This window comes from Miscanthus floridulus, chromosome 3 (genome assembly GCF_019320115.1).
Source record: "Miscanthus floridulus cultivar M001 chromosome 3, ASM1932011v1, whole genome shotgun sequence".
Classification (NCBI taxonomy): Eukaryota; Viridiplantae; Streptophyta; class Magnoliopsida; order Poales; family Poaceae; genus Miscanthus; species Miscanthus floridulus.
Genome location: NC_089582.1, coordinates 6329484 through 6351983, shown reverse-complemented (window position 1 = coordinate 6351983; position 22500 = coordinate 6329484). Strand labels below are relative to the sequence as shown.

The window sequence follows — 22500 nt, the reverse complement described above, 5'->3', positions numbered from 1 at the left end:
TCATCGGTGATGTGGCAAACTCCAATAGGGCCTGTGTGGCGGCTGAGGGCGCCGTGCCCATGCTGTCCATCGAGGGCGATGCGGCAGAGAGCGTCAGCATCAGGCTGCCGCCATGGAATAGGGGGGCCGTCCACCCCGCCGTAGAAGACGCTCGGAGCCAGGGCGCCACCAGGCACCAAGAAAGCCCCGGTTTCTGGAAGCGATGGTAGGTGCAGCTGGGTACTGGGCGCCATGTAGATGGGTTTCGACGAACCGGCGATCCAAGCCGGAAGCGGTGACGGCGATAGTGGGAACTTGATCTGCTGGATGGGAACGCCCTAGGACCGCAGCATGTGGAGGGGCACCCCTGTCCCGCTGGTCTGGGGCATGCCGTAGGGGAAGATCGCCTGCGGCTGCGACGGCTGTGGAGGTGGTGGTGGTGCCAGCTATTGAGGAGGGGGAGGTGGTGGGATGAGGGCGGCTAGGGTCACCTGCATGGCTGCCATGTCGTGGGCAATCGCAGCCACGTCGGTGGCCAAAGATTCCAACGTCAGGGGCGCTCTCGAGGATGCGGACGACAACCCTAATGCGGCCGACGACGCTGGCGCTGATGGCAGGGGGTGGACATGATCGAACCACATGAGAATCAATCTAACATATATCTTTCTAAACAAACCAAACCACATATCTCTTTCCTAACAAACCAAACAATCTAATCTAATCTGTTCACGCGCTACATTACCGCGTCGCTACAGTACCACGTGGGCCCCTGGGTCGGCTCTACTTGCCATAACACTACTCCACCCCTCGAAGACAGCTCATCCTCGAGCTATGGCGATTGCTGGAGCAGAAGACCTTGTGGTCCAGAGAAGATCGCCATGGCAGACCTGCTTCCTCCTCGAGGTGCCAAACTTGGCTGCTCCATCTGATCTCCGTGGAATTGAATCCGCCTAGATCAAATCCATGGAATGCATGCACGTGGAGTCGATGGTGCCCTCCATGAGCAGCCACCCCCGCTATGGGTGCAGCCGAGTGGGGTTGTGCTGGAGGCGTACTCCAAGCGACCGATGGAGCTTTGAAGGCCTGCTGCTAAGCCGGCGGAGAATAAGCGCATGCAAACAACCACGGCCCTGCTCGAGGGATCGGTGCGGTGGCTCGTAGAGGCAGCGACAAAGGCACCATGTCTGCCATTGTCAGTCCATGGATGATCGCCTGCATTGGTGACACTAGTGCTGGCGGGGTTGTTGGTGAAGCTGGTCATGAGACTGCCGGAATTATGGTAGTCGGGGCCATCATCGGTGATGTGGCGAACTCCAACGGGGCCTGTGCGGTGGCCGAGGGCGCTGCGCCCGTGCTGTCCATCGAGGGTGACGCTGCGGAGAGCGTCGGCATCTGGCTGTCGTCATGGAACAGGGGGCCGTCCACCCCGCCGTAGAAGACACCCGGAGCCGGGGCGCCGCCAGGCGCCAAGATAGCCCGATGGCCAGAAGCGGCGGTACCTGAGGCTGGGTACTGGGCGCCATGTAGATGGGTTTCAATGAACTAGCGATCCAAGCCAGAAGCGGTGACGGTGACGGTAGGAACTTGATCTGCTGGATGGGAACGCCCTGGGACCGCAGCAAGTGGAGGGGCACCCCTGTCCCGCTGGTCTGGGGCATGCCATAGGGGAAGATCGCCTACCGCTGCGACGGCTGTGGCGGTGGTGGTGGTGTCGGCTGTTGTGGAGGGGGAGGTGGTGGGAAGAGGGCAGCCAGGGTCGCCTGCATGGCCGCCATGTCACGGGCAATCGCAGCCACGTCGGCGGCCAAAGATTCCAACATCAGGGGTGCTCCCGAGGATGTGGACGACAACCCCGATGCGGCCGATGGCGCTGGCGCTGATGGCAGGGGGTGGACATGATCGAACCAGAGATCTCTGATACCAGATGTTATGTGGCTACTAGGATTGAGAGGGAGAGGCGGCGACGGAGCTACAGTACCCACGAGTACTATTCATGCGAGGGAGAGAGGGCAAGAATGGCTGGCTCCTAGGGGAAGCCAGCAACTTAATTGTTGCTTCTTTCTTCACTATAACTGATACAGGGTTCTCTTTTTATAGAGATGACTGACTTGACCCCTAAGGAAATATCCTAACCGAATCAATCTAACATATATCTTTCCTAACAAACCAAACCACATATCTCTTTCCTAACAAACCAAACAATCTAATCTAATCTGTTCACGCGCTATAGTACTGCGTCACTACAGTACCGCGTGGGCCCCTGGGCCGGCCCTACTTGCCATAACACTGTTATGTGGCTGCTAGGATTGAGAGGGGGAGGCAGCGACGGAGCTACAGTACCCATGGGTACTGTTCACGCGAGGGAGAGAGGGCAAGAACGACTGGCTCCCAGGGGAAGCCAGCAACTTAATTGTTGCTTCTTGCTTCACTATAACTGATACAGGGTTCTCTTTTTACCGAGATGACTAACTTGACCCCTAAGGAAATATCCTAACCGAATCAATCTAACATATATCTTTCCTAACAAACCAAACCACATATCTCTTTCCTAACAAACCAAACAATCTAATTAATCTATTCACGTGCTACAGTACTGCGTCGCTACAGTACCACGTGGGCCTCTAGGCCAGCTCTACTTGCCATAACACTACTCCACCCCTCGAAGACAGCTCATCCTCGAGCTGTGGCGATTGCTGGAGCGGAAGACCTTGCAGTCCAGAGAAGATCGCCATGGCAGACCTACTTCCTCCTCGAGGAACCAAACTTGGCTGCTCCATCTGATCTGCGTGGAATTGAATCCGCTCGGATCGAATCCATGGAGCGCCTGCATGTGGAGTCGATGGTGCCCTCCATGAGCAGCCACCCCCGCTATGGGTGCAGCCGAGCGGGGTTGTGCTGGAGGCGTACTCCAAGCGATCGATGGAGCTTTGAAGGCCTGCTGCTGAGCCGGCGGAGAATAAGCGCATGCAAACAACCACGGCCCTGCTCGAGGGATCGGTGCTGTGGCTCATAGAGGCAGTGACAAAGGCACCATGTCTTCCATTGTCGGTCCATGCATGATCGCCTGCATTGGTGACACTAGTGCTGGCGGGGTTGTTGGCGAAGCTGGTGATGAGACTGCCGGAGTTATGGTAGCCGGGGCCTTCATCGGTGATGTGGCGAACTCCAATGGGGCCTGTGCGGCAGCCGAGGGCGCCGCGCCCGTGCTGTCCATCGAGGGTGACGCTGCGAAGAGCGTCGGCATCAGGCTGTCGCTGTGGAACAGGGGGCCGTCCACCCCGCCGTAGAAGACGCCCGGAGCTAGGGCGCTGCCAGGCGCCAAGACAGCCCCGGTGGCCGAAAGCGGCGGTAGGTGCGGCTGGGTACTGGGCGCCGTGTAGATGGGTTTCGACAAACCAGCAATCCAAGCCGGAAGCGGTGATGGCGACGACGGGAACTTGATCTGTTGGATGGGAATGCCCTGGGACTGCAGCAAGTGGAGCGACACCCCCGTCCCGTTGGTTTGGGGCATGCCGTAGGGGAAGATCACCTGCGGCTGCGACGGCTGTGGAGGTGGTGGTGGTGCCGACTGTTGTGGAGGGGGAGGTGGTGGGATGAGGGCGGCCAGGGTCGCCTGCATGGCCGCCATGCCACGGGCAATCGCAGCCACGTCGGCGGCCAAAGATTCCAACGTCAGGGGCGCTCCCGAGGATGTGGACGACGGCGCTGGCGCTGATGGTAGGGGGTGGACATGATCGAACCACATGATCAAACCAGAGATCTCTGATACCAGATGTTATGTGGCTGCTAGGATTGAGAGGGAGAGATGTTATGGTACTGTTCACGCGAGGGAGAGAGGGCAAGAACGGCTGGCTCCCAGGGGAAGGCAGCAACTTAATTGTTGCTTCTTGCTTGACTAAGACTGATACAGGGTTCTCTTTTTATAGAGATGACTGACTTGACCCCTAAGGAAATATCATAACCGAATCAATCTAACATGTATCTTTCCTTACAAACCAAACCACATATCTCTTTCCTAACAAACCAAACAATCTAATCTAATCTGCTCACGCGCTACAGTACCGCATGGGCCCCTGGGCCGGCTCTACTTGCCATAACAAATGCATTGCATTATTGTTTCCCACGTAATTTAGTAATCCCCAGAAAATGCTTAATTTGTGTGAAACACACACATAACATCAATACAGAAATTGGGACTAAGAAAAGGTGATGTGCTACAGTTGCATAACTTCCTAACATACAACATAGTGCTTCAGTACTTCATTACTAACAGAATAAAGACTACTTTCATGTAACTATGAAACCTTTATACTATACTAACTCTAGCATTGAGGATATCTTTCCTGAGAGATTTTCCTTTTCTTTCTAAAACACTACACCACAACCCCAGAATAGCGACGTACCGTCGGTCGCTATAGATCGATATAGCGACGTTCCATTAGTCGGTATAGATCTATGCCGACACTTAGCTAGAGTCGCTGAAAGTGGCGTCGGTATAGCCTATACCGACCGACATGTTTTTAGCGACCGACGGTCTGACGCCTTAGGGGCTATATATACCGACACATAGTTTGAGGCTATAAATACTTTTAGCAACTAACAGTCCAACGCGAATCATTCATATAGAGACAATATATATGCTGTTGGTCAGCAGTACATAATGAAACCCAAATTATCTATTGTCAACGCACAAACGTTCAATACAATATACATTAACCATACATACAAGGACATTGATTAATATGAGCATAAAACATTGACAATAGATTCATTCATATATGATCCATTCATATATGAGTAGCCCAATGTAAGGTCGGTCAGATTCAACATCATAAGTACAAGATACATTAGAAGCTCGCAAACATGAAGTTTGTGCATGAGCAAGCCATCAACATCCCTACATCTACCTCATGTGACCAAAAGTCATACAACATCTACCTCATGCAACCAAAAGTCATACATCCACCACTTGTGACCAAAAGCTTAGCTCACTAACACCTAAAGCCACTTCAACCACTCAACTGTCCATGATTGCCCTCCGGGCTCACCAGGCCCATCCTTCTGCAAAGTGCAATGACAGGAACACCTCAGTACTGGTTAATTGAAACTAACCATTTTCACAACCTGCCTGGTAATGAAGTTTGCAAAGAAGATAGTCTGGGTATGAGAAGTGAGAAGAACAGAAGTTTCATTTGTCAATTAAAAAAACGTCAAGAGGTGGAGAATAGTACAATACCAAGAATACTGGCTATCAGGTAAGTTTTTGCGTCTTGATTATGTTCTGTCACTAAACATAGCAAAAGGAGACAGACTATAGAAGTTATCAAGTCTTATCAAGTAACTCCACTGTAAGGCAAAGAACCCCAGGAATTCTAAGTCACAACATGATAGCAAAGTGTGTATTCTGTACTCAAAATACAGAATAATGGATAACGTATGGTTCGAGCATGCCCAAAAACTCCATATTATTGAAAATAACCTATTGTTTCTTATTTAAACTGAAGCAAATAGAACATAAAAACATACGGTATATTTTGTTTCTGGTTTTCCCCAGCCACTCCGGTCAGGCCTTGCTCTTCCAAGTGTATGTGCTCCAGATAGTGCAACAATTTCCTGCACAAATGCCCCGGAAGTTCAATGACATAGCTCAAGAAAATACAGATAGACAGTTAAGTTTCAAAACCCGCCACACCTTGTCATCAAGGCCCATTCTATAGAATACCTCCCTAAGGTGTTCAGCCGGATCACGTGGGCCAGCGTCTGCAGAACATGTGCATTAGCAACAATTTAGTTTGATACCTCTCATAAGTCACATTTCAAGCATTGAACAAAACCAAAAATGAGACATTGGTATGGAATGAAGAACCCATTGGAAACACTGACCAGGAAGCCTCCCTTCAGGTGGACACTGCTCAGCTGCTGTGACATCAACCCGCCCATATTTCATTGGAATTTTTGGGCCACCAGCTTCCTGTATTATGCGATTGACCAAACATATTACTACATAGACTTGACTGATCAAATGACCAAGTGAGATACTTAAGCAGAGAAAGGACAATGACCTCAATTGCCGTAGCACTTGCTAACTGGAACAAATCTGCGTAAGTGATACCTGGGTATTTGTCCTTGATAGGTTGGATAAGCTTCAATGCATTAATCAGACCTGTGAAAATCAAGTCAAAATCTGCAAGTTACTACTGACCTAGAACGTATAAGAAATTTAGACTGTCAAGAAAATAGAAAATACCAGCATTGGCTCCATGACTCAACTCAGCATCGAACCTTAAGCTTCCATCAGCTCCACCTCGCTGTGGCCACTCCTCAATATTCTTGTCATAGGTACCAGAATCATGCCACCCCAGACAGACCTGAACAGAGTTGAAAGCATTCACTTATTGACACAACACAATATGACTACACGGACATGGTAAACTTGCTTCTGCGTATAATTGCAGAAGCACTGATACATATAGTGACTAAACAATTCCGTGCAATGCTGCACGGAACTAATTTCCACTAATCAGCCCAGTAAAATGCAAGGGAAACAAGCACAATGGCAGGTGCACGCTAAGCAGATAGGGCAGGCGCACGCTGAGCAATAAAATGGATGTAGCAACCAGTGGCAATTACATATGAAAAATACAATTGAGGAATTGCTAAATTACTAAATCCCTTCATAGATAAAAATTGTCTGGGTATAAAGTTTTCAGAGTACACTATTTGTCTGAAGAAATTTCAAATGTTAGGTTATGATAGTATTACAGAAATCTGTTGAAATTATCATGAAAAGAGAGGCCATCTCTCTTCTCCTAGCCTGCTACCTTACTCTGATTCACATGCCACCGGTCTTCAAAAAATTGCAACACAATGGATGCAGATATTTATACTAATGCATTCGTTGCTTTTATAATGTGTTCTGTTAATTCACAAGAGTACATGATCCAAAAGAATAGCAAATGCAGTTGTCGATCATCAGTCAGAGAGTAGTGAAAGCTCCTACAACTATTGCCTCAAAGGGAGAAGGTCCCAAACACTGAGTATTAACTGTACTATCACTGCACCATGGATCAGTGTTTAGTGCCACAACTGTACATGCTGAACAAAGAATGCTAAAAACAATTCAACGAAGCATATTTCATAAATGCAGTGAGAATAGAACCCAACTCTAGATCCAAATCTCCACATACCACACACCATAGTTTCAAGAAGAAATGGTGTAAAAACTCACATCAGTCCTTAGCTTGAATGGCCTAGTAATGGTGTTTTTTCTGCACTTTCCAGTTGTCCTGTTTCAGCATTTCAGCTACCTGCATTCAATCAGTAGGTGAGATTTCAGTATTTCTTCAAGTACCTTCAGTATCTGTTAGATACAGATAACAACGGTGCTTTCAGTACCTTTCAAGTACTCTATTGGTCTATATGATCAAATGCAGAAGTGGTTACTGTTTGTAGCTTGTTGGTGTCAAGTAATTGAAGAAGCAAATGTTTGGCAAGCAGCCGCCTTTGTGTGAAGTAGCCACTTCTAATTCTGATTCTTGTCTCAAAAGTGCCATATAAAAAGAAAAAAAATACAAAAAGCAGGTAGCCAGCAGCCCAACAATCCTAACTCACAACCAAAATATTTAAGCTATCATCATAATAAATTTCAAGGCGCAATTTCTTAAAGCTATGTTCATACTGAAAACAGAACTTTTTGGATACCACACAATAAACAATTCATGGTTGCTGATTATCATGTATTCCACTTTCGTAAACCTTTGAAGGAGAGCACACAAAAATAAAGGGGAAGCATGATGTTCATGTCATTCAGAAGGGGGAGGGTGGTTCCAACCTGAACACGAGCTTGCAGGGGCATGATCTCAAGGACACATCACGCCACAGATCCCAGCTGCTGGAGCCGTACTCGAGCCAGCCGCCGCTGGATGACACCGGTGCCGTCGTCGCAGGCCAAATCATCGATAGAGCGCGTGGAGCATGACGGGCTCGATGCCCCCATCCAGCAGGCCGGACCTCACGCTGCCTTTGGCCGGCCCTTGCCGTCCTAGGTCCGGATCAAGGCCGAGCACGTAGCTCTCCTCCGGTCGCTCTAGGCCCGGATCGAAGCCGAACAGCTGTCCTCCGGCCACCCTAGGCCCGGAATGAGGCCGAGCAGCTGTCCCCAGGGCACCCTTAGCCGGATCTGGGCCACGTGCGGGGATGCCATTGTCGGGGCTGCGCCCCTAAGCCAACGAGGATAGAAGAGGGGCCGAGGGGAGCCAGCGAAGTGGGAGGCGAGGCGGCAGTGGGTGGTGTCTGAGTGCGCGGGGCAGCGGCGGCGGTCTTGTGTGGCGGCGGCGGTAGTGGAGTTGGGCGGGCGGGCGCAGAGAGAGGCGGCGGTGTGATAAGAGCTGAGGGAGACTGAACGCAAATGTTAGGGTTTGCAGTATTTGGGCCAAGTCTTACCGTTAGTTAAGGCCTTTTTTCGTTTTCAACTTCCCGCGATGGACCTTTCGTTTGTTTTCAGTTCCCGCGGACCGATAGGCCTATATACCGACTAATAGTTCATCCTTTTTATGGATCTGTCCCGACCGATCGTCTGATTATACAGCTAAATATCTATACCGACCGATAGTTCAACGTAAAAGGTACATTTACCGACACTTGATTTGTGGGCAAGCTATACCGACCGACAGTTCAACGGTATTAGTATATTTATAACGACACACGTGTGACGCTATATTAGTGTTGTGGTGTAGTGAAAGCTTAATTTCCCTTTCTTTTTGCATCCAGTCCATGACCGGCCTTTGCAGTTGGATGGGTGCATGGTTACTCCATAAGTCGAGCAAGTGAGTGATCATATGTGTCCGGCTCCAAAGCTCCTCTTCCTGCCCTTGAAATAGCTTTATTCTTGTAGGATACCCAATAGTTCTCCGTGTTCGCATGCTTGTTCTCAATGTTCTCATGCTTGGCCTTTCAACCTGAATGCATGCATCCCCATGCCAGGGGTAGGCTGTGAGGAAAGACCCTTAACTAAACCCATGTTAGATGCACTTGTTTCCTTTTCTGTAAGGCAGGCTGGTTTTATACCTTAATGTGTTTCAAAGTGGCTTGTTGAAGCAAAGATGTTGTCCTACAGAACATCTTTTGAGAAACACACCTATGTGAGTTCGACTGCTAGCACAGTCTATGAGATTTGGGTGATCTCTAGATACTGATGAATGGGCCAGGAGTATGACTTATATGCTCCAACCAGAGGGGATGCTTTTTGCAACCTAGTATCAGTAAAGGGCCTGGGTGAAACTTATTTCGCACAAAACTGTCAATTCAAGGCATAGTCTATTTTATAGTTGTGAGTAAGCGTAACCTTTGCTATAGGTGGAAGTTCAACTTAACAGTCTCCATCGAAACACTGCTATATCAAACGACAGAGAGAATTGAGAGCATTTCTTATGTGTCCTTGAATTTGGTGGGGATTGTTGAATATTATATGGGTTTAGGCCCAAATTTTATTTAATAAATCAATTAATTCTAGGCCCATATTAAATGTTGTGGTACAATATAGTTTTAGTCCCATATGGGATTTTGACTAATTGTTGACTCAACTTAAATAGGCTACATGCGTGTGCACCTATAGAGAAGTTGAAAGAGACCAAAGGCGTAGCACACGCGCGCGCCGCCGTCACCGCCAAGCCAAGCCGAGCCGTGGCGTGGCGAGGCGAGCGAGCGAGCGATGTGTGCGTGTCATGTCGTGCTCGAGCGCGGGTGTGGGTTAGTTTTGCCACTTGGGTTGGCTAAGGAAGAGGAAGGGGTACAGGCACTAATGTGGAGGAGTTACTTACAGGTCAGTTGCCATCCACTACGGTGGTGATTACTTGTAATCACTTCGACTCTTTGTCTCCCTGATCCCTCCGGCATAACCTTCCCTCCCGTCTCCCTGTTGCCTTACGGCCATACCACACCTCTCGCCATCTTCTTCTTCATCGGATCGTAGTGCCCCTTCTTCCTCAGATCGGCTTCGGCACTACGTACATCTTCCTGCACCTACTGTGGTCCGCAACTTCGACCAACTCACCATGAGTGGGTCTAGAGCCACCAGTGCCTTGAGCATGGGTCCTCCACAGGATACATCTCTATTATCAAATTGGTTAAATTCAATCTCTTTTTTGCCATGATCAGTATGTTGTTCATGAATATATTTGTTGCTAATCTGAGTAGTAGTAAAATCACACACGTGCACTTATTTGTCATCACAAATTTGCTATTACTTTTCTGGATTCATTTTAACATGAAAATGCCTAAATTCCTAACATTTTCTCCTTCCACTAAATCCACTGCAGTATGATTCCAATGTGATTGAAGAATTCCAAGCATATCTCAGCTGATGACATACAAACAATATCACATATACGAGACAGTGACACAATTAAACTAAGACACAGTTGCGTAAGTTCCTGATGTAGAACATACGTACTTCACTACTTCCTTACAAAGACAAACAATAAAGACTATTAGAATATAAAATTAAGATCTTTATGTCATTCACAGCTTCGCTCGATCCTCTTGCTTTTGCATTTGGAGCATTTAACACTAAGACTCTACCTCGAGGATATCAATGCTTATATGTTTCTCACAGGTCTTGCTTTTCTTTCTGGTAAATGAGTTTCCTTTTCTTTCTGCATCCAGCCCATGAGAGAACTTTGCAGCCGGATGGGTACATGGGCACCCCATAAGTCGAGGAAGTGAGTGGGCACACCTAGATAGTTCCCAATGTTCTGACCCTGTCCTCGAAGCCGCTTTCTATTTGTAGGCCCTCCCAAAGTTCTATGTGCTCTCATGCTTGTTCTCAGTTTGTTTATGCTTGGCTTCTCAACATGAATCCATGCAGCCCCATGTTTAGACCTCCAAATCATTTGGTATATGGATGCTTCACCATTGTGGCAGAAGTAATCTATGGCCTTTGCTAGCATAATCGCTTCCAGTAGCTCCAAGGAGATGTCCGAATGCAAGACATGCTGCTGACCACCAACTATCTCTATTGCTTCAGAACTTTTATTCACTGGTAGCATGTCTTCAGAAGAGCCATGGGGTGCAAAAGCAATTCCAGCTTTCAGATATGGAGAATTTTGCAGAGACACTGCGCCTTCAGACAGTGAGGTCTTCCGCTTGCTGTAAACTGAATGTGAGACTTGCCACTGCAAATTAAATTCAATTACTGGTTCTAGTGAAACATCTGATAATCCTGCCATGTTTAGGTTGCTAAAATGTGGAACCTCATGGTGCTGCTGCTGCTTGCAACATAATGGTTTCGGGCAAAACCATTGAGATGCAATGTTGTGAAGATTGTACAAATGTTCTCTGTGGTTTGAATAAGCAAATGGCGCCCATGAGAAGTCTTGAGTAGGTAGTTGAGTAAGTTCGTTGGTAATATTTTCAACTACAAATTTGACATGAGGGGCAAACAACTGCAAACTCCTAACTGCAATCCCTACTATGTCTGCACTCTCTGAAAGCTGCACTATCATACTAAAGTAGATATTACCCTCTGTTGTACCATCTTTCTTGATAAAAAATAGGGCAACCTCTGTTCCTTGCTCTGCAGTACTAAAGGGGATCAACCATAGTTGACACAAAGGCTGTTGACTTCCTCGAACAATTTTATGGTGAAGTTCCTTGCCTGCAAAAAGATTCTTGATAAGGGAGACAGAGGGCATGATGCGACAAAGTGGTGTGCCGCCAAGCTCAATGAATCTCAGGAATTCACTAGCACCATCTGCATACCACTCAAATAGTTTAACAACAGATGGGTTCAACTCATCGTTGTTGCGGTTAAAGATGGAGAAAACAAATGATTTGGTAGCATGTCCAATCCGTTTAGGAATGGAGGAATTCATTACCTCCTGTTCCATGCATTCTTCTTCGAGGATTCTCTGCTTACATTTGTGCAGTTTCTCATCAAACTCTTGTGCAGCCCGCTTCAGCTTCTGTTGCCAACGCAACATGGATGTATCAGTGATCTGCCATTTATTAGAAGTCTCAAGAGCAGCTTCCAGCCTGATGTGTGCCATCTCTAGCCTCTCTATGTTTCTGATTCTATTTATTTCCTCTTTGTCATCATATTTTTTAACTAGGCCAGATAGCATTTGGCTAAATGACTCCTGGATAACTGCAGAACTGACCATCTCAGCCATCAGGATTCAGGAATCTATAGCTTTGCTTCCCTGGTAAGGAAAATCAATAAATAAAAGTATGCTAAGTGGTTGTAAGAATGTACCCTCGACCAAACTGGATTAAAAGTAGGGACATCCGGACAGCTATGCTGGGTACAGAGAGCAATATTCTGAATGCTAAATTGAACCGTGGGATAATATAAGATCAGAACATATAAGAGCTTAGGAAAAGGTAGGCAGGTCACTAATAAGGAGGGTCGTTTCATCAAAGACAGGTAGACTGGTCATTAACATTTATGGGACTAATAGCAAGGGTTATGCAAGAAATAATCTTCATAGGGGCAGAATACTAACTCGAGAATTGTTGAGTTTGGATCCTCACTTGAATCGCCTGAGGGGCCCGAGGGATCAAGAGGTGGGAGACATCTCAACAGACAAAACATCGATCGAACAATAACATAATAAAGTGGACCTTAAGTCTGTTGTTACAAACAGCTTAGGGGGAAATGGGCTATTTATAGGGGTTTCTGGGCATTTTAGCCTTTTTACATCATAGAATCACCTACTACAAGCTCTATGACGTGTCATGTCTGCCCTAGTCTTCCTTCATGGGCTGGACCCCGTCAGCGATGGACATCGCTACCCTGGAGCTTACTGGTGGCTGCAGCGAAGGTACTTTCCTGTGCAGTGCGAAGGTGCTCCTTCAGGCAGGAGGTCGAAGGTACTTTGACCGTTTCGCCTGATCTGTTGCACGTCCTTTTGTCACTGCAACCTAAAAAAAGCAAAGTGACTCTTCGTCAGATACGGGGATTGCCGGGCGACGGCACGACGGGCGACGGCATAACCAATGTTGTGTCATCCCCGACAGGAACGTTTGTTTCGTTTTATTATGTGTCTAAACATAACTGGCCAGTGTGAATCAGATGGTGAAAAGTTGAACAGGTCAATTGGATATTGTAGTTTCAGAAAACCCTGGTTGGTATCATGTAGCTATAGCTTTAGAAACAAGAGATGTGAAAAAAACACAGCTTAGGGGGGAAAAGAGACCATGTGTGGAGTTGCTAAAACTCCATCTGATGTAAGTGTTATTAATATCATATTAATTTTTAATAATATACCATGAACAAAAACCATATATAAGGTTTGTTACATCGAAGTGACTCAATGTTTTCCAAACCTAGAACTTGTGGGGTGGGGGTTTCATCCTTTACCTGGCTGCAGTTTGGGAGTGAAGTGACGTTAAGACCATCAATGTATCATTATTCAAACAAGGTCTTCAGAATATATAGTCGCCACCACATCAAATGATTAGGAGGGTGCCCTTGTAACTGATGTGTTTGATTGGAGAGCAAAGTGACATGAAGGCCTTTGATCAATGCAGCATCATACATATGGAACTCAGAAACCAGAAGAGTCGCTCCATCTTCACCACATGAAAGATCCACACCTGCGTGTGCGGGCTTCCGTTGCTCGCACTCGCAATTTGTTGTGGATGAAGCAAATTTGCATGTCTCTGTAAACTTAATGAATGTGCTAGTCTGATGATGTCAGACTAGGGACGTTAAAATCAAACAGCAGGCCAGGGATTTATTGACGACAGTGAGGGGTGTGGAAGAACTGGTCTCAACAAGGGTAAAATATACTTACCCGGTCCTCATTCCTTGATGCTGTGTAATTTAATTTGGCTGAACAGATTGCTGCACTACATCTCAAGCATCAAACAGCAGACGAGGGGCGATTAACAACGCCTTTGGTTTAAGGAATGATCTCGTGCTGAATGAATTGATCCTTCAGGGGATCACCTGTTCTAGGATCAGACATGCGGGGAACATGGTCGTCCGCTGATTGCTGGGGAGCTGGATGGTCACAGAAACTGACTTGTGGGCAAGCCAACGAGGAGTTAGTCGGCGACGGATCGGTCCATCCGCTGATGCAAACCAAATGGTGCAGCTAGCTTCGGTGTTTGGATGAGATTATTCCAAACCATGCGGCGATGCAAACCTAACACGTTGTAAATGTTCCCTACTAAAGATATGATTTTTAGCAATGTCTCTTTTTTAATAGAGGCATCTCAAACTACAGCCCCCTCTACAAATCGGTCCCAAAATAAGCTACCTCTAAAAATGTATTTGTAGGGGTGACTGGTATTTTTTGCCACCTCTACAAATGCCCCTATCTTTAGAGGCGGCTCTTGCTAGATCCAGCCACCTCTACAAATGGATTCTAGAGGCGGCTGAGCCGTCTCTAAAAATTGATTTGTAGTGGTAACTGGACCTAGAGCCGTCTCTAAAAAATAGGTGCAGCACAGTAAAATTTTAATTTTTCAAACCATCTTGTATGGAGCAATGACCAAACTCAATATTGTAGATGTTGAAGAGTTATATAACTTTATAGTTTATAACTTTTCATTTGAAATCATTTATCTAGGGAAAATAACGTTTTAATTTCTCACATTTGAAATTCAAATTTTCAAATGACAAACCGAAGTTGCAGGACTTATGATATCTACAACTTTGCAGTTAAAAACTTTTTTTATTTGAATTCGTTTAGGTACCCAAATACTGATTTCAAAATCGGATGAAGATAATATGAGAATGAATGTCTTATATGGATACAAGTCACTTTTGGGCGGAGTGGTTCAATGAGTAATGCCCAAAGCCTGAGGTCGTGGGTTCAATCCTCCGCGTCCGAGAAGCATATGTTTTTCGTGCAAAAATAGGTGTGTCTATGGTTGGTGGGCCCAGAACATGAGAAAGCGATGAGAGCCGATAGGTGTGTCTATGGTCAGTGGGCCCATATGCATCACGTCGCCTCCCATCGCCTTCGAAATTGAGGAGATTAGGACCCCAAATAGAGGAGTGGTAATTCCTTTTTTGTAGTTCTTTTTTTTAGGGAAGGGTAAAAGGGAAAATGCATAATTGCAAAAAAAATGTTTTGAGTAGTATAGTTAGATGAAAATCGTCTTCTTCATTTTTTTAAAAAAACTTCTTCTAGGGTTTCACTCGCCACCGTCCACTAGTCCGTGCTATAGGAGCCGCCGCTGCTGGTGGGAGGGGACTGTGCGGGGCTGGGTGAGTGCGTGCGTGTGGACAAGGGAGGCGGCGCTTGCGGCATCATGCCAGGGCGAGGGCGGAGCTGCCATGCACTAGGTGGTGCGGTGGGTGGCCCGGCCGGGTGGTGTGTTGATGCAAAAGTGGATCTGCAAACACAAAGGGCTAATACCCGAATCGATATCCAAAGCGTGCCAGTCGATTTGACCTGCTAATCGACAAGGATGAAGATACGAACACTTTAGTCCTGACAACAGCGATACGCCCGGAAGTCACGGCCAAGAGGTGCTCACGCGGAACTCAAGAATCGTCGAAGATCGCACTGAAACGATGCAGCTCGCCGAATCAATGAGAACTCGTAAAAAAGGAAAAATATGCAAATTGACGAAGTCGCCGAAAAGTAAGTAGATGCAAATAGGAGTAAAAATTGGTTTTGATATTGATTGATATCTCTATTACACTGCCCCTTACTCCATATTTATACCCTGATCTAAAGAGACACAACCAAACACAACTAGGACACCAATCCCATATCTAAGGAAACACGTGACTCTTACATGAATCATACCCTAACAAATATAGAAAAGGAAATCAACTCCTATCTATTTCCCTGTCTGCCTCAATTATGATGGAAATCTCACCGTCCTCCTTCCCATCGGCATACTCCCTACTTCATCGGCAGTAGTCTTCAAGTCTTCCTTCATCGGCATACTCCATGTTTCATCGGCAGTAGTCCTCAAGCCTCCCTTCATCGGCATCGACAATAACACCTCCAACCTCATCGGCAACACCCGAGTCCAAATCAACCTTTCCATCGACCATCACCAGCTATCGGCAACCATCTTTACAAACCGGCTTTCATCGGCTATCAAAGTATTCAATAACTTTCCCCTTGCCGATTAGTCCACTCCGATTATTTTGACACGTGCAAAAAACGGTGTCAACACATGCCCCCCAATTTCGGAGTATAAAACCATTAATGCTCCGAAATTTACTCCAGATAACGCTTGCTTTTGCCCGATTACCGTAACTCATTCTCCAAACCAAAACTTGATTTGTTATCAAATCCAATCAAATCTAATCTTGATTCACGCACTTCAGTAAATATCGCACAATCACCAACCACTCTTGCCTTGATTATGGTTAAGATACCGAAACAATAACCCATCGGCAAGATCTTAACATGATAATGCTGCCATTTTCAGAATTAAAATATCATATATCGATATCCCCTCCGAGTCATGATTACTTGTCATCAACTCATCTGTACAATCCCCTGATTATCGCGCGAACAGTTACCATATCCCTCTGAACCGCCTTGACCTATATGCGCGCGACATAGAGATAAGTCCAAAATACCCTTATTCTGGGCGGCTTATAAATAGATTTCTCCGGAACCCTCATTTTCTACCTTCAGCCTCCAATCCTTGGCATTCTCTCTCTCCGGCGGCGACTCCGACGAACAACCGCGCGACCTCAACCAACAAGAACCCTTCTCCGGCGCTAACTTCAAGTTTCCAGCTCGTACCTCTACCTTCCTCAAGACAATGGCCATCAACTTCGATGTCCCCGCGGTTCGCCCTACTTCCATTACCTTTTACTTTGATCTTTTTGCAAATTCATTCAGTTGGTGATTTTTCCTTTCTTCTGTCTTCTGGATTCCATAACCTTAGGAACTGTGCAACAAATTAGTTATCCCAACCGATCAGCCGCACGTCCAATGCCTTGGACCAATGGGCAACCCAGATCCAACCGATCTGATCAATGCAGAGGTTAACAGAATCCCCTTTAGAGCCCAAAATTTCTCTCTGAATTTGTGGAAAGACACATTCCGATCTTGGCCCAAAACCACCAAAGGGTGGAAAGATTGGTACTTGAGGGTTAATAGATCGATGCAAGTATACTGGGCAGAACGAAGGTTAGACCAATGCATCAGGCTCTCTATTGCCGATATGCAGAAAAATGAATCAATGATAATTGCAGCTGCTTATTTCTGGTCAGACACGACCAATACTTTTATGTTTGGACATGGCCCAGCTACTCCTACCCTTGCCGATGTCCACATGCTTACTGGCTTGGACATCTCAACTGCCGATGAAGGCTCCATCTATGGTAGAAAGTCTGAATATAGGGTAAATACCCGCAACATCGGCGGTTGGACAGGATATATTCAAGAATACCAGAAAACCGGGACACTTAGCCAGAGGGAACATGCCACATTCCTGAATATGTGGTTAGAAAAATTTATCTTCTGTGGTCGATCAGTAGGACCAACCAACGCCTTCCTCCCTGCAGCTGAACTTTTGGCTAATGGCGTAAGGTTTCCTCTTGGCCGATACCTTCTGAGCTCCACTTATTATCTTCTTCATCAAGTGTCTCAGAAACTTTTGCTTGGCGAACCCATCGGCAACCTGGGAGGCCCGTGGTGGTTTATCAACATGTGGCTGAATGCCCATATGCACAAACGTTTGCAATGGGACTTTTTTGCTCAACAATTCCCACGAGAAATTGCTGAAGACTATGTGCTCGGGGATGATGAATCGGCAACACGCTCACCCCTCAATTTTGGTGAAGCCATAATTGTCCTTCCTGGAACAGAAGCCAACGAAGACCAAATCGGCAGATTCTTTCAAAGCTTCTACACTGGTCTTTCTCGTGATCATAGGGCCTGGGTGCCTTATATCGACGAAGAAAACAGATTCCCCCTTCTTTTCAACTTTGCCGATGACACTCTGAATCAAGATAATGAGCTCATGATGGCTATCATCACTCCCAGGGCAATTCCAGTAAACACATTCGGCAGCGGGAAAAACACCAACATTACATATGAATTTTACAACCCATCGGCAGTATCCCGCCAATTGGCTTTTGGGCAACTGCCAATCAAACTCTGCTTTGCCGATGTGATCAAACCCAGGGAAACAATCACCTGCGGAACAGACTGGAACAAGGTAGTACAACTCTCCCCCGATGCCGATACTACAGATGTTGATATATCCACCTGGACACCAATATCTTTCATCACCGAGTCATATAAGCAATGGTGGCGAGAGTGGAAAGAACAACTGTTCGCAACTTCTGTTCACACATATCGGCACATGATCGACCCTGAATATGCCATCCCTGACGACGCGGTAAGTTTCCTTTAACTCCCTTCTGCTTTTCCCTTCATATATCAGTAACTGATTCTCTTGTAACAGGTTAACAACCCAGCACCATCGGTGAGTAAAAGTGGGAAACCCTTCAATCTCCGGCCTGTTTCCCCAACATCGTCGATCGGCTACAACGCTCCCACCTTAGCCGCTTTGACCCACCAGAAGATTCGTACCAAGACCATCACTTCTAAGTCCAAATTGGCTACATCCAGGGCTACTCCATCGGCCGCTGCTACAACCTTGGTCAAAGCATTTAAGGTAACAACCTTGATTATTTTCACTTATGCCGATCACAAACTGTATTAACCTTAATCATTAGGGGGTAAGAGCTGCTACTGGATCATCATCGGCAATTCCGCCGATATCAAGCACCACTTCTTTCGATAAACCTTCAGAGGTAGCTTCTTGACTTTACATTTTATCTGTTAAATATCATATCTTACACTTGTTTTGCAGCAACAATTGGGTACATCGGCAAACGTACCAGATGTCCAAGCTTCACAACCAACAAGTGTCGATGCCCCCCAGCCAATCGTTGCTGATGCCCAAGCAAAGCGCAAAGCTTTAACAGATACTGAAGCACAGCCAAAACGACAAAGGTCTATGCCGATCCCTACATCTGCCCCAATGTCATCGGTCATCATACCTCAAGAACCCACCACCGATGAAGTCATAGAGGATATCCCATCGGCAAGCTCAGCCGATCCCCCACACGACATACTCCAGGTTGCTTCCTCCAGTCAAGCACAGGAAATTGCCTTGAAACAGGTAAACCGATCAACCTAGCTGATTTTACAATACTCATACTTATCCCTAACTGATCTCCTTTTCTCTCTCTCAGGAACAAGATTCCCCGAACAACCTATTTTCCTTTGCCATTGACATTTCTGACGACGATGGAGAGGAGACAAGTTCTTCCCTTGCGCTGGGAACAATATCGGCAGAGACTAAATCCAAGTTGGAAACCCTCCTGAACTTGCTACAGCAAGGAACCGCCCAACTGGTAGATGACTCGGACCCCACAAAGGCAATTTTCAAAACAATTCGTGGCCAGGTCCCTGCCGATGTTGAAGAAGTACTCTTCCCAGCAGCTCACTTAGAAAGCCGCCAACTGCAATATCAACGAGCTGCTCAGCGCATTGCCGATAGAGCAGCTCAAGCTCAACTCAAAGAAGAGATGCTACAACTGAAACAAATCGCTGATGAGAAGCACAAGGGCATCGTCAACTTGCAGACTTCGGGTGCTGCACTTAAGCAGAAAATCTTGGATCTATCAGCAAGGAAGATAGCTCTATTGGCTGAATTGAAAGAAATCGATGCAGCCTTAACTCATGCTCAACAAGAAGAAAGCCAGCTACCCAATGCCGTCAAAGCCCTTCAGCAAGAAAGAGATATCCAAGCTCGCAAAGCTTTAGCCATGAAGAAAAAACTCAAGCCTGTGGAGGGTGCTGCCGATGACGATATCAAAGAAATGGAGGAAGCCGACCAGATTCGCCTGCGTGCGATATTAGCTATCCAATCCTTGTTGAACGTGTAATCTTATTTATTGTATCGGCACTTTATGAGACATTGACATCCTTGCATAATTCTAGCCGATAGTACTGTTATCGGCACTTATACTTTTATGCATCTATCCAGATACTAGGGTAATATTTCTTTAAATATTTTCCATTTAACGCTCTGGGAAACACAACCCCTTCGAGGGTTTCTAAAATATATGCATTACCAGGAACAGACTGATTTATCCGATATGGACCTTCCCAATTAGGAGACCACTTTCCAAACTTTGAACTTTTAGTCCCAATCGGTAAAATCAATTTCCAGACCAGATCTCCATCGGCAAACTCTTTTACTTTCACCTTCTTGTCATACCATCTAGCTACTCTTTTCTTATTTTCTTCGATACTAACTAAAGCCCTTAACCGATGACCCGCCACATCTTCCAACTCATCCTTCATAAGAGTATTATAATCATCGGCTGTCAGCTGATTTTGAGAACGTATTCGTCTAGAGCCAACCTTAATTTCCCAAGGCAATACTGCATCGTGTCCATATACTAACTGATAAGGCGTTACTTTGGTTGCACCATGACATGACATCCGATATGACCATAAGGCTTCATTTAATACTGTATGCCACCTCCTAGGATTTTCTTCAATTTTGCGCTTAATGAGTTTGATGATCCCTTTGTTAGAAGCCTCAGCTTGACCATTAGCTTGAGCATAATATGGAGAAGAATTTAAAATTTTAATTCCCATACCTACAGCAAACTCATCAAATTCTCCTGATGTAAACATAGTGCCCTGATCGGTAGTGATAGTCTGAGGAATACCAAATCGGTAAACAACATGCTCTTTCACAAAATCAATCATATTGACCGATGTCACCTTTTTTAAAGGAATTGCCTCAACCCACTTTGTGAAATAATCGGTAGCAACCAGAATAAATTTATGTCCTTTACTCGATGGCGGATAAATCTGACCAATGAGATCAATAGCCCATCCCCGGAACGGCCATGGTTTGATTATAGGATTCATAGCCGATGCAGGCGCTCTTTGAATATTACCAAACTTTTGACACCCCTGGCATCCCTTAAAATATTTAAAACAATCTTCAAGAATAGTCGGCCAATAGTACCCATTCCTTCTGATCATCCATTTCATCTTGAAAGCCGATTGATGTGCCCCACATACTCCTTCATGAATTTCACCCATCAAGCTTTTCGATTCATCATTGCTAACACATCTAAGTAAAACTCCATCTATAGTTCGATAATATAATTCATCATCGAGGAGCACATATTTAGTAGCTTGGAACCTTATACGTCTCTCAACCTTTCTATATGGATCCTTTAAATAATCGACAATCTCCTTCCTCCAGTCATCGGTATCAACTGCCGATGTTAGCACTTCCTGAATAGGCTGATACCCTGAAGCATGCTGAGCTAGTCGATTAGCTTCCTCATTATGCAATCGAGAGATATGTTCAAGACGAAAATCTCTAAATCCTTTCAACAATTGCAAACACCTTTCATAATACGAAATCAAAGCTTCACTTCGGCATTCATAAATTCCAGCCAATTGATTTATAACTAGCATAGAATCACCAAAGATTTCAACAACATCGGCACGTATCTCCTTTAGCAATTCTAACCCTTTTATCAAGGCTTGGTATTCAGCTTGATTGTTTGTCGCTGTAGCAACAATCGGCAATGAAAACTCATACTTTCTTCCTTGAGGTGAAATTAACACAATGCCGATACCTGCTCCTTCACCACATGTGGACCCATCGAAGAAAAGTGTCCAGGGAGCAATCCCCAGAGAGTCCACTGTATTACAATGCTGAGTGACAAAATCAGCCATCACTTGCCCTTTAACCGCCTTAGTTGATTTGTAGCGTAGTTCAAATTCTGATAATGCTAAAATCCATTTGCCGATTCTACCACTTAATATCGGCATCGACAGCATATACTTGACCACATCGTCTTTGCATATGACCGTACATTCGGCAGATAACAAATAATGCCTTAATTTGACACAAGAAAAGTATAAACACAGACACAATTTTTCGATGGCCGAATACCTCGTCTCAGCATCCACTAATCTTCTGCTCAAATAATAAATAACACGTTCTTTCCCTTCAAATTCTTGAATAAGAGCTGAACCGATAACTGTATCATCAGCTGACAAATACAACCTGAAAGGCTTCCCATGTTGAGGTGGAACTAGCACTGGAGGATTTGATAAATATTTCTTAATTTCATCAAGGGCTAATTGCTGTTCAACTCCCCATACAAATTCCTGATCAGCTTTCAATTTAAGTAGTGGGCTGAAAGCCTTGATCTTACCCGACAGATTAGATATGAATCTTCTAATGAAATTAATCTTACCGATCAAAGATTGCAATTCAGTCTTATTGGCAGGAGCAATCACCTTGTTAATTGCATCAATAGACTTCCTACTGATTTCAATGCCCCGCTGATGCACCATAAAACCCAAGAATTGTCCTGCCGATACACCGAATGCACATTTATTAGGATTCATCTTCAATCCATGCTTCCTTGTGCACTCCAGTATCTTTCGCAGATCGGCTAAATGTGCTGTGATATCTCCAGACTTAATCACTACATCATCAATGTAGATCTCCACTAATGTGCCGATGTACTCATGA

General features: G+C 45.7%; 3 protein-coding genes across 5 annotated transcripts; all 3 read right to left on the bottom strand.

The window, feature by feature from the left end:
• Window positions 1-2986: 2986 nt before the first annotated feature.
• LOC136543045 (proline-rich receptor-like protein kinase PERK2) lies at window positions 2987-3607 on the bottom strand. Its single transcript, XM_066535617.1, has one exon. The coding sequence runs from the start codon at window positions 3605-3607 to the stop codon at window positions 2987-2989; it is 621 nt and encodes a 206-aa protein (XP_066391714.1).
• A 1355-nt stretch (window positions 3608-4962) lies between these two features.
• On the bottom strand, window positions 4963-7975 carry LOC136543044 (probable L-ascorbate peroxidase 8, chloroplastic). Its single transcript, XM_066535615.1, has 9 exons — window positions 7883-7975; window positions 7331-7339; window positions 7254-7286; window positions 6227-6347; window positions 6042-6142; window positions 5863-5950; window positions 5672-5739; window positions 5506-5592; window positions 4963-5040 (listed from the first exon to the last, which is right to left on the bottom strand). Exons 1-9 carry the CDS (start codon window positions 7973-7975, stop codon window positions 4978-4980), a joined length of 663 nt encoding a protein of 220 aa, XP_066391712.1. The 3' UTR covers window positions 4963-4977.
• A 2322-nt stretch (window positions 7976-10297) lies between these two features.
• LOC136541286 (uncharacterized) lies at window positions 10298-12607 on the bottom strand. Of its 3 annotated transcripts, none has more exons than XM_066533101.1 (2): window positions 12480-12607; window positions 10298-12176 (listed from the first exon to the last, which is right to left on the bottom strand). In XM_066533101.1, exon 2 carries the CDS (start codon window positions 12144-12146, stop codon window positions 10575-10577), a length of 1572 nt encoding a protein of 523 aa, XP_066389198.1. In that variant the 5' UTR covers window positions 12147-12176; window positions 12480-12607; the 3' UTR covers window positions 10298-10574. The 3 variants fall into 3 exon arrangements, with proteins under 3 accessions (XP_066389198.1, XP_066389200.1, XP_066389199.1); XM_066533103.1 differs by having other exon boundaries at window positions 10298-11939; window positions 12480-12593; XM_066533102.1 differs by having other exon boundaries at window positions 12508-12591.
• Window positions 12608-22500: the final 9893 nt, after the last annotated feature.